Source organism: Phyllobates terribilis, unplaced genomic scaffold (assembly GCF_046119375.1).
Source record: "Phyllobates terribilis strain yellow unplaced genomic scaffold, ASM4611937v1 Scaffold_5__5_contigs__length_657084704, whole genome shotgun sequence".
NCBI classification, from domain to species: Eukaryota; Metazoa; Chordata; class Amphibia; order Anura; family Dendrobatidae; genus Phyllobates; species Phyllobates terribilis.
Window position 1 is genome coordinate 97,902,872 of NW_027362765.1, and position 15,023 is coordinate 97,917,894.

General features: G+C 42.2%; 1 protein-coding gene across 3 annotated transcripts in view; it reads right to left on the reverse strand.

Annotated features, from left to right (window-relative positions):
- RPTOR (regulatory associated protein of MTOR complex 1) overlaps positions 1 to 15,023 on the reverse strand; it is a 274,050-nt gene that overhangs the window by 180,798 nt on the left and 78,229 nt on the right. For all 3 annotated transcript variants that reach the window (XM_073682602.1, XM_073682601.1, XM_073682600.1), the window contains one exon: positions 8,528 to 8,610. In XM_073682602.1, coding sequence (XP_073538703.1) covers positions 8,528 to 8,610 — 83 coding nt within the window. The remainder of the gene's footprint in view (positions 1 to 8,527; positions 8,611 to 15,023) is intronic.

The window sequence follows — 15,023 nt, forward strand, 5'->3', positions numbered from 1 at the left end:
AATAGCAAATGGAGCAATATGGAAGAATGAAAAGGCTTCATGAGGTCCAAAATAAAACTATTTTTTCTCTAGAAACATCGCCGCTCTTGTCTATGAGTCAGCTGCAGCATAGCAGGTCAGTCCCATTCATATGAGACTAAAGGTGCAATAAAAGAACCTATTTGGCACTATTTTGAGAAGGAGGCAAAAAAAAAAAAAAAAAAAAACCTCTGACCTTCTTTGCTAATTTTATATAATCAACTGCATCCTTGGTGGTAGCAAAAACTGAGGATTCCAACATGTTGAAGATTGGTTGGGAATCACCACTTGACACTAACAATCTAGATGTTTAGCTCACTAGGCAATTACCCCATTTCTCATAATTATAAAGATCCAGCTATAAAAATGGTAATTTGATATAATTTGTTTAGGGGGATGGACACAATATTGAAGATTTGGAGCCAACTGCACTATCCAAGGGTCAGTACGACTTAATAGTCGAAAGACCACTCTTCAACATTATAAAACGAACTAAAAAGTTAGTAAAAACAGAGGTTTCAGCATGACTTGGGGGGATAAAATCGTCAGGTTTATATAGAGTCAGTAAAATCCACTGAGAGACGCGTTTCGGGCTGATCTTGGCACTTACGCCCCTAGAGCCACATTTGCAAAAAAAAAAGTATTGACCATTTGACTTCTCATCAAGCCACAGGGCTAAAATGGCCCACCAGATAATGAGATGATGTTTGAGGATAATGACAAGGCCCATTAGCAGAAGACAACCTCATCTGAAGTTGACTTAGGGACTGAATGCCTACTGCTAAGGTCGGTGGCGCAGTGGTTAGCACTGCAGCTAACCCAGTGTTTGCGTGGGTTTCCTCCGGGTTCTCCGGTTTCCTCCAACACTCCAAAGACATACTGATAGGGAATCTAGATTGTGAACCCCGATGGGGACAGCGACGATAATGTATGTAAAGCGCTGTGGAATATGTTAGCGCTATATAAAAATAAAGATTATTATAAAGATTATTACCCTTTTATTAAGCAAATTTATCACTGTCCTATTGATTGTTTGTTTGTTTGTTTTTTATCATATTTAAGCCTCTTTGTTCAAGAAGAAACACTGAATTTACAAATTTGTATGCTACTAGATTTATTTCCTTAGTTGGGTCCAAACTTCCTCAGTCTTTCACTGCTCAAACCTCAAAGTGTCTCCAAGGCTAAGAAAGGTATCCAGACATCCAGTTGCCAAAATGTTTTTGTTTTTTTTACTGTGAGTCATCAAGACCTTACACAAAAAAAACCAAACAATTAAAGAAGTTAGATCTCATGGCAAAATGTGCACGGATATTGACTGTGGAGTCTGTGGTTCATTCCTGCCACCAGGTCGGAGGATCCTCCAGTGAGATGTTGTTCTACCAATATGATTAAGTCCACCGGTGGAAGAGATACTCTACAGAAGTTCACTGTAGGACTGAATGCTTGCTGGTAGGAGGTTTCTTGGGTTGCTTCATTAATGTCTATAATCAGTGATACATTCTGCACAATGAGTTTAGAAAGTGGCTTTCTGCCGTTGTGTAAATCTACAAGGTTTCCTCTGGAGATGCAAGGTTCTCAAGCCCTAAACTTGCGAGCCCATTATATGGACAGGATATTGTACCATAATACGGTGTAATATTTATTCTACCCTAGGTAAGCACACATGACCACCATTCATCATGTTGTTTTTTATAGTCCAAGTGTCAGAAAAGAACCAAAGAATGGGTCCTACAGCCTAAAGAACCATAGTGCCTTCCAGGCTCATAAAACATAACTTATGTCCATATGTAGGAACTCACTGAGAGACTTCCTCCCTCAAATCGGCGATCCATCTCCGCTGCCATAAGTGCTGGCAGGAGCATAAATAAACCTTCTGGAAAAGGTCAGGAAATGAAATAAGTGACCAAATAAATAAATAAGAGCAGAAAATTGCAACGGAGTCAGTTCATGCAAATTTAATCAGCATACGCTACATCGCGGAGAGCGAGCGCCAAGGTCTGAGTTATGGGATGACAGCGGCGACCAGGTCTTGGGAGCCGCTGGCTACAAATGCTCATTTACAGTATGTCATCTGGTGTACAAGCAGCTGTAAAGCACAAGAAAAACACCGGTGGAAGTGGGGAGGGAGCCGAGTGAAGGGCACAAATGGTTAATAGTGGTATAATAAAAGCTGAGAACACCCCGGGGCGAGTGCATATTACAATGTTCAGGATCCTAATGAAGTCTTTATAAAAAGGAAAATAAGAAAACATTTTCTTCTCTGTAACAAGAGCAAATAAACCATCGTATAAGCACAACAAATTAAGAAATAAACAAGCAGCCAAGAAGAAAGTCAGCGCTGCAGATACAGAGGACTGCAATTACTTATCAGACCCTGTAATGAAATATTACAACCTAGGTGACTCAACGACACAAAGTGCGGCGAAGATGGATGTGGAGGTGTGAGACAAGTGGGATTCAATGTCAGATGTCGAAAGGAGATTAAACCGGGAGCAGAGGGAGTGCACATTAAGATTATGGGAAAGCAGTCAACTGGACAAGCGGCCAGTTGGGTCGAGGCTGGCTATGTCGAGTAACAAGGTGGGCAAGGCAGAGAAACAAGAGGGAAGGGGTCGGATAGGCTGGTTAGAGGGACAATAGAAATTTCAGGTAAGAAATTAGTAGAAAGTGGGCCAAGCCACCAAATGGATAAAACATTGGTTCGGCAGGTGGACAAGAGACTGGACGGGTAAAAGTTCAGCTATGCAAAGGACAAGAGTCCGGTAAAGTAAGAGGTTGGCTGGGAAAAGCGACAACAGGCCGCTGGTTAGAGAGATTAGTGGCCAGCAACATAAAAGGCTGGATGGGAATTGGGCTAACAAACTGGACAGGTAAATCTTTGAATAGAGGCTAGAAGGGTAAAAAGCAAGCTAGGCAGAAGGGAAAAAGGCCGGATGGGTAAAAAGTAGGCTAGGAAAAGGGCAAGAGGCTGGATGGGTAAAAAGCAAGCTAGGCAGAAGGGCAATAGGCCGGATGGGTACAAAGTAGGCTAGTCGGAAGGGCAAGAGGCCGTAAAGGTAAAAGGTAGGCTAGTTGGAAGGGCAAGAGGCGGGAAAGGTAAAAGGTAGGCTAGGCAGAGTGGTAAGAGGTCAGACAACTAAAAAGACAGCCTAGGCTGAGATGCAGGAGGCCGGATGGGTAAAAAGTAGGCTGGGCAGAAGAGCAAGAGGCCGGATGGGTAAAAGGTAAACTGGCTGTGCAGAGCGGTTAGTGGCTGGACGGCTCTAAAAAGACAGCCTAGGCAGAGGTACAAAAGCTGAATGGGTATTAGGTCGGTGAAGAAGAGGGAGGTGTAGGCTGTGTAGAGGAGCAATAGGTTGGTTTTGCAAACAACCAAGTGAATGAGTAAGGAGGAAAGGTAAAAACTTATTTCCCATATTTTTCACTGTTTTATTTCCTTCTTTCCCAGCAGTATCACAACTTTATTAAGCTACACGCCAAGATGAAATATATCTGCAGGGCCAGGGAAAGCCTCAGATAGATTGGAATTAGCAGAAGTTATAAATGGGAAAAATATCCCGAAAACTAAAAACTGCAAAATCAATACAAAGCCTTATCTCTGTGTCCCTAGTTAGTAAATCCAAAATTCCCAGACCCTCCACCCTCTGCATCACGCTGTCCCTGCAGAATGACAATCCTGCGTGTATGGAGGGTGCATGCTCACTGCTCGCTCATTAAATTACAGCGAGCAGCACAACAAACCTGCATCTCATAAGACAAGTGGTGTCACCGCTTTATTATCCTGCTTTCCTGCCTATAGATTAAATTCTCAGTACTGATTCACAAATCTCTATGTTGGATAGGACTGTAGCTGGCATCAAACTTAGGGGAACTGGAAGCTAAGATTTATGCTGCTGTTGGGTAGACGTTCTTGCTGGTGAGCTGCTTTAGCCGACTGTGTCTGGGGAATTTAAAAGTTATCAGAATAATGGCTCGGTGGGGACCATATTGGATTCTTAGCCTTTTATCCCATATATGCCACAGCCCCACTATCAGTATTTGGTCAGTATTTTTTCTCAGCAGTGGAAGCCAAAGGCAGGAGTAGGTGATAAATGCAGAATTGGTGACTTGTTTCTATTATACTTTTTCTCTGATGGTTCCTCACCTGGTTTTGGCTCCCACTCCTGAGAAAAAATACTGACCATATACTGACCAAATACTGATAGTGGGGCCGTGGCCATAGTCATACACTTGGCATGGTCACAAAGCCTATATGGCGGGACTCCCTTTCAGGTCGGTGGTACCTGGCAGCTAGACGGAAGGCTCGCGAATCTCTTACCTTCCGACAATTCCAGGGCAGCTTTTGATTAGCCAGGGCTAGCTCGTCATTATCTGTACGTCATGCCTCACAGATGATGTTGTGCCAGTCCTGATGAATCAAAGGTAGAAAGATTTGCGGGCCTCCCATCTAGCCGTTAGATACCACTGATCCGAACCAGAGTCTCGCGAATCAATCCGCTTCTCAAATAAATGGCCAGAGTCTAACTGTACTGGTTCATTATTATTATTATTTATTTATTTATATAGCACCATTGATTCCATGGTGCTGTACATGAGGGTTACATACAAAATACAGATACGACTTACAGTTAAACTAACAATGATAGACTGGTACAGAGGGGAGAGGACCATTCCCTTGCGGGCTTAGATTCTACAGGATGATGGGGAAGGAGACAGTAGGTCAGAGAGTTCATATGAGGTCTGTGTGTCCTCTGATACAATCCCTTTAAGGCCTGACCCTGAAAAGTAGACCCATATCTGACGTGTATTACAAAACCTTGTGGACCATCTTCAATGAAGAGTTCCTCACCCTAAGTATTGACTTTACGGTCTATCCCGACAAGGCAAGAAAAATTTTATGCTACAGGGGTCCCTTTAAATCTCATTACACCAGCCATATAAAGAGCCGCAGTAGAACAATATATATAATAGAGCAAGAACCTGATTACATGAGCTCGTCACCGCTCCACAAACATGTGTGAGGACGGTTCCCTGGGTTTGAAGGGCCTGCGGCATAACTAGTGAATGGCGACGTGCATCTGTGCGCATTGCTAAGCAACATCTCACAATGCGGACCAGACATAACGGCTGTTAGATTGCAGAGGCTGCAACAACCTGGGACCATTCCGGTCCTGTGCCATGCATCCCGGAGTCTGGTCCACAGCGAGCAGCCCGATGGCTTTCATGTAAATGTTTTAAATAAAGCAATCTGGGAGATCTCCATACGGTGTGCATTGTTTTATTGCGGCTGGCACATCAACTTCAGTTTATTACTGCAGGAAAAAAAAAAATCTTGAGAGCGCCATGGAGTGCAATAAACACGTACGTGCCGTGCTTTGTAATGATGCCCCTTCCCGAGTGATCAGAGGCAACGGCAGAAGTGGACTCGCTGCTTAACCCACTGCTTGCCCTGGGCGGCTTTCACAGCCCGGCTCGGCTGCTGATAAAAGAATCTCAGGGAGCAATTAAATAAAAATGTGAAACAGACGATCAAAAGGCTCCAGTTAAGTCCCGGGGCGGCGGAGGACGCATACTCAGAGGCAGGCAGAACGTCTCCTTGGTGTATTCTCAGCATGGGGTCACAGGCTTGCTGGGCACCTGCTGAGAAGACCAAGATCTGACTACTGCTCCGATACGGCACAAACAGGAGTTTTCCCACTTAAAAGGAAAAACGTAATCAGAACCAGTAAAAATAAATGTGGATATTTTTTTTTCTTAAGCTTCATTAGCATTTAAAGGGGTTGGTCCGAAGGAAACAAATGTTGCTCCTCTTTTTATGAAAAACAGCTCCACTCCGTTCCCTCAGGCAGTGCCTGGTGCTGCAGTTGGATTCTATAGTGAAATAGTAACACTAAGCTTCTCAGCTGGCCCTAGTCACTGCAGCAAGCAGAACACATTACCATTAAAAGCTGGATTTACGTAAAGCGATTTTTATTTTCTAAAACAGGCTGAAAAAGATGTTATATTCGATACTAAAAAAAAAAGCACCAAAATCACAAAAAAAAAAAAAAATAAAACCCATAAAAAAATTTGCATGTGAAGAAACCCTAATGAGGCTGTCCGAGGATACAATATGGATGGCCTGTGCTTCGTATAAGCCATCACTATTTGGTGGAGCAACACCACACCTTCATTCAGAGGAAAGGCTAGTTTCGGATGCCCACCAGATCTACAGGATGAAAAATCCTAAAGGCGACCACCTAATGTTTTGTGGAGATGTCCGGACTTTTACTTGATTCTTCTGTTAACATGGAAGATCAGCCACCTCCATAGGTGTGTGGCTACAATGCCCGGCTGATGGGACGGATCGACTACTATCTAAAATGAAAGGATAAGCCACAAATATAAAAGTCTTGGAGAAAAAAAACCTTTAACCGACCGATGCAGAAGATTTGGAGCTCACTCTCAGGAAAATGAGGCTCCAAGCTCTGTGAAGGTACACAAGTCATAAATGTACTTTTCATAAAATTGTGGACATGCCACTGAAAAAGTTTTGATGGCCAGGAGGTCCAGGAGCCAAGACCTCCATCGAATACTAAAACGACATTCTCAAAGATTTTGTATGGAGTTGATCTTCAGCTTCAGAAGAGGAGCGCTCAGCACTACTGCGCCGACATTTTAGGGATAGGCGGTGGTCTCGGCGCCCAATGTCTCCAAGTTACATTTTAACCTCCCGATTAAAGTCCAGTCCTGCTTTATGTACATCAGGACTTGATGAAAGACCTTTCTGGATCTGTCGGTGAACTTGAAGCTCTTGCTACACCCCAGACAAGGACATCAATCCTCCATTATAAAAGGTCTGGAATTTTTCCGGAGGGTTCAAGAATATTCTTTTTGAGTATGGTTGCTGCCGCCCTCAGACAATACGTGTTTTGTATGAAAAGAGAGAGCTGCTCTCACTGCTGACAGCATCAGCCACACTTGATGAATTTGAGAACACCGCCCTGCTAAGCCGGCCATACAGCACTTGGCAGCAGTCACTAATTGCCTTTAAAGTACCTTCATCAGGCGGGACAGGGCGAGCTGCTGCCAGCTACTGTTTTGTGATGTCCTGTACAAATGACTGATTCAACCTTCTCAAACCACACACCTTCTAAGTGGTGTCCAACCGGGGGATCGGATGCACTGAGTACCACTTCTGTCAGACAGACTTCCCCTTGTGTAGACATCTTCGGCCCCCAGTCTCGTCGCTTTATCTTTCGTGATGTCTCCAGTTCATACAGTGATGGATTTGACACAGATTTTGAGTTAGACTACTCGTCAAATAGGTTTCCAGTGCATGGAAATTAGGGCTTCTGCAACCATTTACAAAGGATAGGACATACTGTATGAAAATTCAACATGCCCACTGACTCTTGGAGAGGAAGAGTTTGGACACTCGAAGATGGTCAGAAAGTCCTATCAAATACGGTGGGATATGGCCACCATAAATCTAATATGTAGATCCACCTTTACACATATTAGTATGACGCATATATCAATTTATAGCGGGTTTTTTTGTTTGCATATTTTTAATGCAGCAGATGTGAGTTGATGTAAAAGGCGCCGTCCTACAGGCTGATGGGGGAATGCAGGGAATTAGATATATCAGAAATACCTGCTTATAATTGCACAAGAAAAAAAAAAAGACAAAGGCAAAAACACCCTGCAATAAATAAATAAACCACAATAGTGCATGAAAATAATATAGAGTACTTAGTTAACATAATTTTGATCAGAATGATGCGAAAGCCATCCCACCTCGTCATGGTGACCCTTTTGAGACAGTCCCAATTCTAATATTTAAAACTTTACCGTTTGTCAAGTGACATGCATGTGGATAAGGGCTGAGAGACTGAACCCAGCTAGTGGACACAGAGACCTATAATGGCACAAGATCTAGTAGTAGCCGTATATTCAGGAAGTGTTGCATACTTCTCAATATATAACCCACTCATGACCATTGATCGCAAAGGGGTTTCTCCACAAATAAAAAAGTAGATGATAATTGGCCCAGGGAAGAAAACAAAAAACCTCTACTCACCTCTTGAACCGTGGTCCTCTGTACAGTATCCCCGCAGACTGGGCTCCTGGCCCCACGTGACGACAGCATCCTTCTCTTGCCATCGGAACATTTTTGGGTGGCAAACAGGGCATAGTCTGCAGGTTATCCTCCCCTCCTTAGCCTTGCAAGGTTTCCTCCAGTCTTCAAGCTTTCTTTTCACCCCCTCAATCAACATATCAATTTTTAATATTTTCGATCAAATTGGCCCTAGAGCCCATTAATAAAATTACCTACTATAACAGTGCCACAAATATATTGAATACTCCCTCAAAATAAAGTGAGTGTGCAACGTGGAGTGTTAGATTTTATGCCGTAAAGACACAAGCTTTCTTTTTGGATTGACAAGACAAGGTTGCAAACAAAGTGGAGAAAAAAGACGATTAAACTTGATTCATTTGCCGGATGATGAGGTTGTATTAAACTCACCCGTGGCTGCCAGTTTTCATATTGCTTCTGCAGGTTGGCCCCGATGGTTTCCAAAGCTTTCTGGGGACCCATTGCCAGAGGATCTGTGGAAATAAACACAGAATAGATGAAAGATCTTAGTTGCAAAAAGCTCAATATAAAAAAAAAATCTAGTCCGGCATATACACTAAAACAGTTGAGAAAAAATACGCTCTAGCGGAGAGACATGGATCTGGTGAGGGGCATGGGATGATGAATGCTCACAAATCCAACCCATCAAACCGTTAATCAATGTATTGGGTGTGTTCAATAAAACCTTTTATAAATAAACGTAGGGTTAAAGAACATAGCAATGTTTTTCGGGGGCCAAGTCACAAAACATGTTACCTTTTTGGATAAGAGTGGTGTCTTCTGTATTGAACCCTTGGACATAGTCAAGGTGACCACTGCTCAACAATACAGCCACCTTGGACAAGCCTATTCTCTGCTGTTATAGCTATAACCTCCTTCTTGACCTTTTAAAGCTTTAGTTTGTTTTGAAAACCTTGGGGGAACACAGCCCCCATTAGCCATCCATATTTCATCTTTTGGTGGGTTTTGCTATGTAAAGTATCTTTACTTTTCCATAGATGGCCAATAATCAGGCCAGCTATGGAAAGTAAATAATCCTCCCAGTCTTATCATTTATGTTGGGGAAGTGAAGGAGCTTTGGGTAGATGTCTTGCCTAATGTTTTATTAAAAGACAGCCAGACATTAAAAAAATTAGAAATAAATGAGAAATTGTTGGATCATCAGTCAAAGCAGATACGAGGAGGACATTGTATAACAGAACAAGCACAAGCGCTGGCTGGAAGAAAGACGGGAATGTTAATAATGTAAAACGCTCTTACCGGAGATGTCGAAAGCACAATTAGTCTAATTTAATTTCAATTTGCAAGTATAAAATTCCAAGAAATGAAAGGGGCTAGCATGTATCAGCGGAGAAAGGAGAGACTTTGCAATTCTCTGGTTAATTGTCCTATGGGTCGGGTCAATACCACAACTACATCTCATCTATGGCCCTGTAGACGCAAGAGTGATGACTTGTGGGTGTCAGACCAATGGGACCCTCAATAATGAGCTGATTCAAAGATTCTGAATCTTGGTACACAGCCTCAGCTCTAATTGGGTGCTGTGTTCAGTAGCTCCTTTTACCAGAACCTGGTTGGGAGGGGTGCAGTACATAAGAACTGCCCAACTCTTCATTCTGGTAGTCATTTTGGATCCTAATGGTGATATGCTAATCCATTTTGGAAATCCCTACATCAAGCACAGAGAAGTGAAAAAAAAAATAGCAAAAAACAATCATATTATTCCACTCGGGCACACAAAAGACTTCCGGATATGATTGACTATCAGCCTGAAAAATCCAACATGATGAATCCAAATTTTGACAGACTACGGTCAGCTGTTAGGTACAATCCCAACAAATCTCCTAAACTATGGATTCTACATCTCTAACCACTGGGGCTTAACCCGCCAGAACATTGTGAACTCTGTCATTGATCGCAATCACCATGATGGAAACCCGAAGGACCCCCATTATAGTCAATGGGGTCTGTCGAACGTTGTTTATGTCCATCATTTGACAGAATGACCCCAGCATGGCACAACCTTTATAGCATTATCAATGAAGGGATTGTCTCAGGAAGAGAACCCACCTGTTTATATGCCCCAATATGTCATGTACACTCAGTCGATGCACGGTAAATGCTTGGCAAAATAAGCTATTTGCTAGGGCTTCGGGAACTGGGCCTGGACCCCTTTAAATCCACTTCTTTATTCTTTTAGGTAAAGACTTATAATTTTATTCCAAATGTCACAGTATCGACAGTCACAGAGGATTTAGTTACCCTGAGGACCAAAAAGAAGTCTTAACGTTTGCAACTTACCAGCGCTGATGCACTGAAGGGACATTAGAACGATAACAAAAAGATTCATCGAGTTACATGTTCGCTCACTCGAATGAAACTATATTTTACGTCTCACATGTGGCTTCAAATCACAGGCAAAAATGTTTCTTTTAACTCGAATGACGGAAACTGCTCCCAGTGATCGGAGACCGATCATAACATTACAAGCATTTTTCAGGTGGCCCTTAGGCCTAGTACGCTGCTTGACGATGTCACCTGCCATCCATCTAGAAGGAACAGAAAATCCACTACCACTCTACATACAGATGGTATCGACAAACGCAATAACCATATATCACTCTAGGTGAAGAACAAATATTGAGGAGCGTTCCCTCCATTTCCAAGAAAAAAATCAATCATCTTTATACAAAATAATAAATCTTAGTCTTTCAAAAAAAAAAAATGGTTAAGGTGCTCATAGAAGGTACAGATTCTGTTTACAAAAATTAAGCGGGTAGGAAGACCTAAAGGTATTCTCCTATCTAGGACATTAATGGGATATTCATAGGATAAATTGTACTCAACTGTTCCGATTCCAGTGCGGAGACTTATATCGCGCCCCTTCCCGGCTTCCACTGGCAGTGGCAACCAGGAATGTCCCAATGACATCATGCTGTCGGGTCATTTAAACCAATCTCAGGCAGATGGATGTCGCCTGAGTATTCAGGTAGCTGGAATTTTTGCTAGATCTCGGACACTTCAGTTTTGCTACTCAGCTCTGCTACATCCAGGTCTCCACTACATTAATTCTGCTCTCGGCTCTGCTACATCCAGTTGCATGACTCATATGGTAGATCAAGGTCCTGAACAGATTAAAAGGGGGCTGTCCAGTAAGAGGACAAGCCCCTTTAAGATCTATTCATGCAGATACTTAGTGATCCACCTCACCAGGTGAGACATAATATGCCAAACACCTGTGGGACACATACTAAGCTCAAGAACAGGGTCCAGTCACACTCCGCCGAAAATAGACAGATGGCTATAAATGTTAGTTTACCTTTCATGGGAATTTCGAACGTTGCAGTGCATTTTTGCACCACACCCATAGCAATGCAAACAGACAGCAAGCAAGAATATGCGGGCACTCCTCCATTCCTGGTGGTGCAAGAATAGACCCCCTTCTTGAGACAAGTTTTGTTCCACCTATAGGAAATCATGTCCATATGCCAAGTGCAAGATGGGAATATCACTTTAAGGGCAACACTTACTAGTAAAAAGTATTCAAAAAGTGTCTCCTCAAGCAGAAAACAAACCTTGGCAGCATTAGAGGAGGTGCGGGAAACATGTAAGGGGAGTATACATTACTTTTATATTTTACAGTATGCTGGAATGTTTCTGCAAACATGGATTGGCAACCCCTTTAAGTTAGTGCGCCTAATTTATATGCATGTGCATTTGTGTAATATATACAGTCATGACCAAAACTGTTGTCAGCCTTGAAATTGTTCCAGAAATATTTTGCACAGAAAATTATTGCAATTACACATGTTTTGTTATATACAGGTTCATTTCATTTGTGTGTATTGGAACACCACAAAAAAGAGGGGAAAAGGCAAATTGGACATAATTTCACACAAAATTCCAAAAATGGGCTGGGCAAAATTGTTGGCACCCTCAATTTAATATTTGGTCGCACATCCTTTGGAATAAATAACTGCAATCAGTCGCTTCCTATAACCATCAACGAGCTTCTTACACCTCTCAGCTGGAATTTTGGACCACTCTTCTTTTGCAAACTGCTCCAGGCCTCTCATATTTGAAGGTGCCTTCTCCCAACAGCAATTTTAAGACCTCTCCACAGGGTATCAACTGCGCTTTGTTTACACCCATTTCTAGGTGCTTCTTGAAGTATGTTTTGGGGTCATTGTCCTGCAGGAAGACCCATGACCTAGGACTCAAACCCAGCTTTCTGACACTGGGCTCTACATAGAGACTCAGAGACCCAAAATCCTTTGATAATCTTCACAAATACTCAGACAGTTCTCTTCTCCTCTTTCTGTTCTCCATGCTTCGTGTGGCACACAGACATACAATGCAATGATTGAGTCAACTTCTCCCCTTTTTATCTTGTTTCAGGTGTCATTTTCATATTGCCCACACCTGTTCCTTGCCACAGGTGAATTTGAACAAGCATCACATGGTTGAAACAAAAGTTGTTTACCCATAATTTTGGAAAGGTGTCAATTTTGTCTGGCCCATTTTTGGGGTTGTGTGTGAGATTATGTCCAATTTGCCTTTTTTTTTCTCTCTGTTTTTTGTGTTGTTCCAATACACACAACGGAAATAAAACGTGTATAACAAAACGTGTAGATGCAATAATTTTCTGGAATAAATACTTCAATTCCTGAAACCATTTCAAGGATGCCAACATTTCCAGCCATGATTGTATATATTTTTGTAAGAAAAACGACAAGGAGTTAACAAATGGAGAGTCGAGACATGACTAGCATTAGATGGTCAGCCAGTTCAACTGAAAGAAGCGAGTTTGGCCTACATTAATCTAATGTGTATGGGTACTGTAAGGTGCAATCCATTGGTTCCAATTCTTGAAGACCAAAATGACTGTTCAAATCAAGCACAGGCATGCCCTTGGTGTGGCCAAACAGTCAATATACCATCTCATCTAGTTGTTTCGCATCTATCTACGCCTCCCCATCTCTTCCTTGATTGACAGCGGTAGTCAAAAGAGGGTGGAAAAAGATGGAAAAACAAGTCAGTAGAAAGGTGGTGAAGAGTTAGACCATGCCAAGAGTGCACTGAGTGACTGTGCTTGGTTTGAACAGTCACTTTCTGCTGACAGACTGCTACTTATTTACGTATCTATGATTTTTTTTTTTTACACTGTACCTCCTCGATTCTTCTTGTTGGCGTTTGTCCTCCAAGTTGTTCTAGAATTTTTCCAGACAACCAGGTTTTTGTGACTTCTGAAACCGTCCTTAAACCACTGATCAAACTGAAGCTGAGAGGACAGTAAATGGTGAAGTATTTCATGTCACTTAGAATTTACCCTGTTTCATGCTTCTGTCTTGTCTCTCAATTTAAGAGTGAAGCGATCGTTTCTTGGTTTAATGAGCTGGAAATCACAGCCATTACAGACGACTTAATTCTCCTTCTGTCTCTGAGCTCCCCCCCATATGGATGTCCAACCGAATCCAGGGAAACAGGCATTTAATCATCTAAATCACAATAGGGAAAAGGTTTTCACTTCCCCGCACGACTGCTTTCTTGAATATAAACATCAAGAGGCCAAGCCGTAAATTTCTTGCAAGGTGCTACGGAACGACGGATACCCTTTACGGGCTGCCTTGTCTTCCATTAATACATTTCCAAAAGGGTTGTGTGTTAAAAGCAGGCGCCCTTCATATTTGGAGAGCGCGTTCATTAATTTGGTACTGGGTAACGTATTAGCTGCTACTTCAGATGTCATTCGTGATGAAGCCTTCAAAGAAAATAAGATTTCAGTAAAAGGCCGGATTGTATCAACCACCAAATGCAGCTTTTTACTTTATGACAAAAATATGAGAACCTGAAGAGGAAAAAAATATATAAATATCTACAAATCTATATAAATCCATCATCCAATAGTATAAGGGCTAAATTCTCAGATGAGAGGACTTCAAAGTTAGGTACATCTTAAAAGGGCAATCATTTGAATTTCTTTCAAGATACTCAAGAGAGAAAAATCAAAATTGGTCATTAGGGTGGGACAGGAAAAACAGGAAGAAGATAATCCCTTTTAAAGGAATCTGTCAGGACGATTTTACTACTGAAACTAATAGCATAGCTGTACAGATCCTAGCACAACAATAAAAACGATACTGGTCTCGTAGAATTCTGATGGGACAGAGCTGAGAAATGAAGCTTTGAAGCCTGATGCAAATTTGCCTGGAAGTACAATCCCATTTGGGGGCGTGACAATGACCTCAGGGTATATAACAACGCCCCCCAGAGTATTCTCAGACTAGCTTACACGAGGCTTCAATGCATGATTTCTCCAAGCTGGTACATCGGATCTCTACAAGACGGGTAGTTTTAGGACCTATACAGCCATACCACTTGTTTCAATTACAAAATCGTCGTGATACAATCCCTTTAAATCCATGAAAGTCAGGCAATATTAAAAGGAACTTCTCTATATGAGCTGCAAATGACTGAAATATAAAAAAACAAAACAAATGGTGGTTACCTCTGAAAGTGAAAAGTAATCCTTTGAGGAACGCACCCTTCGTAAAAAGTTGGAAAACAGCTTCTGGAGTAGCGTACATAAAAGGACAACGCGCAATATAAACACTATGGACCCCAATTCGCTGGACTAAGATGTGCCAAATTCATTAAGGGGCATGTGCTTCTTAACAAATTTGGTGAATCTTTGAGCCGCCATGCTCCCCAGACAGAAATGTACAACAGTCGGGGGCTGGCGTATATTTCTGTCTTACGTCACCTCCGTGGCGTAAATTATGATTAATTTTTCGAGCGTGCTTGGTCATGCTCTGTTCGAGCTCTGCCCACTCTTTGCGAACTGGGCAAAGCCATCTTGGACTTTTATAAAAAGGCTGAAAGACAC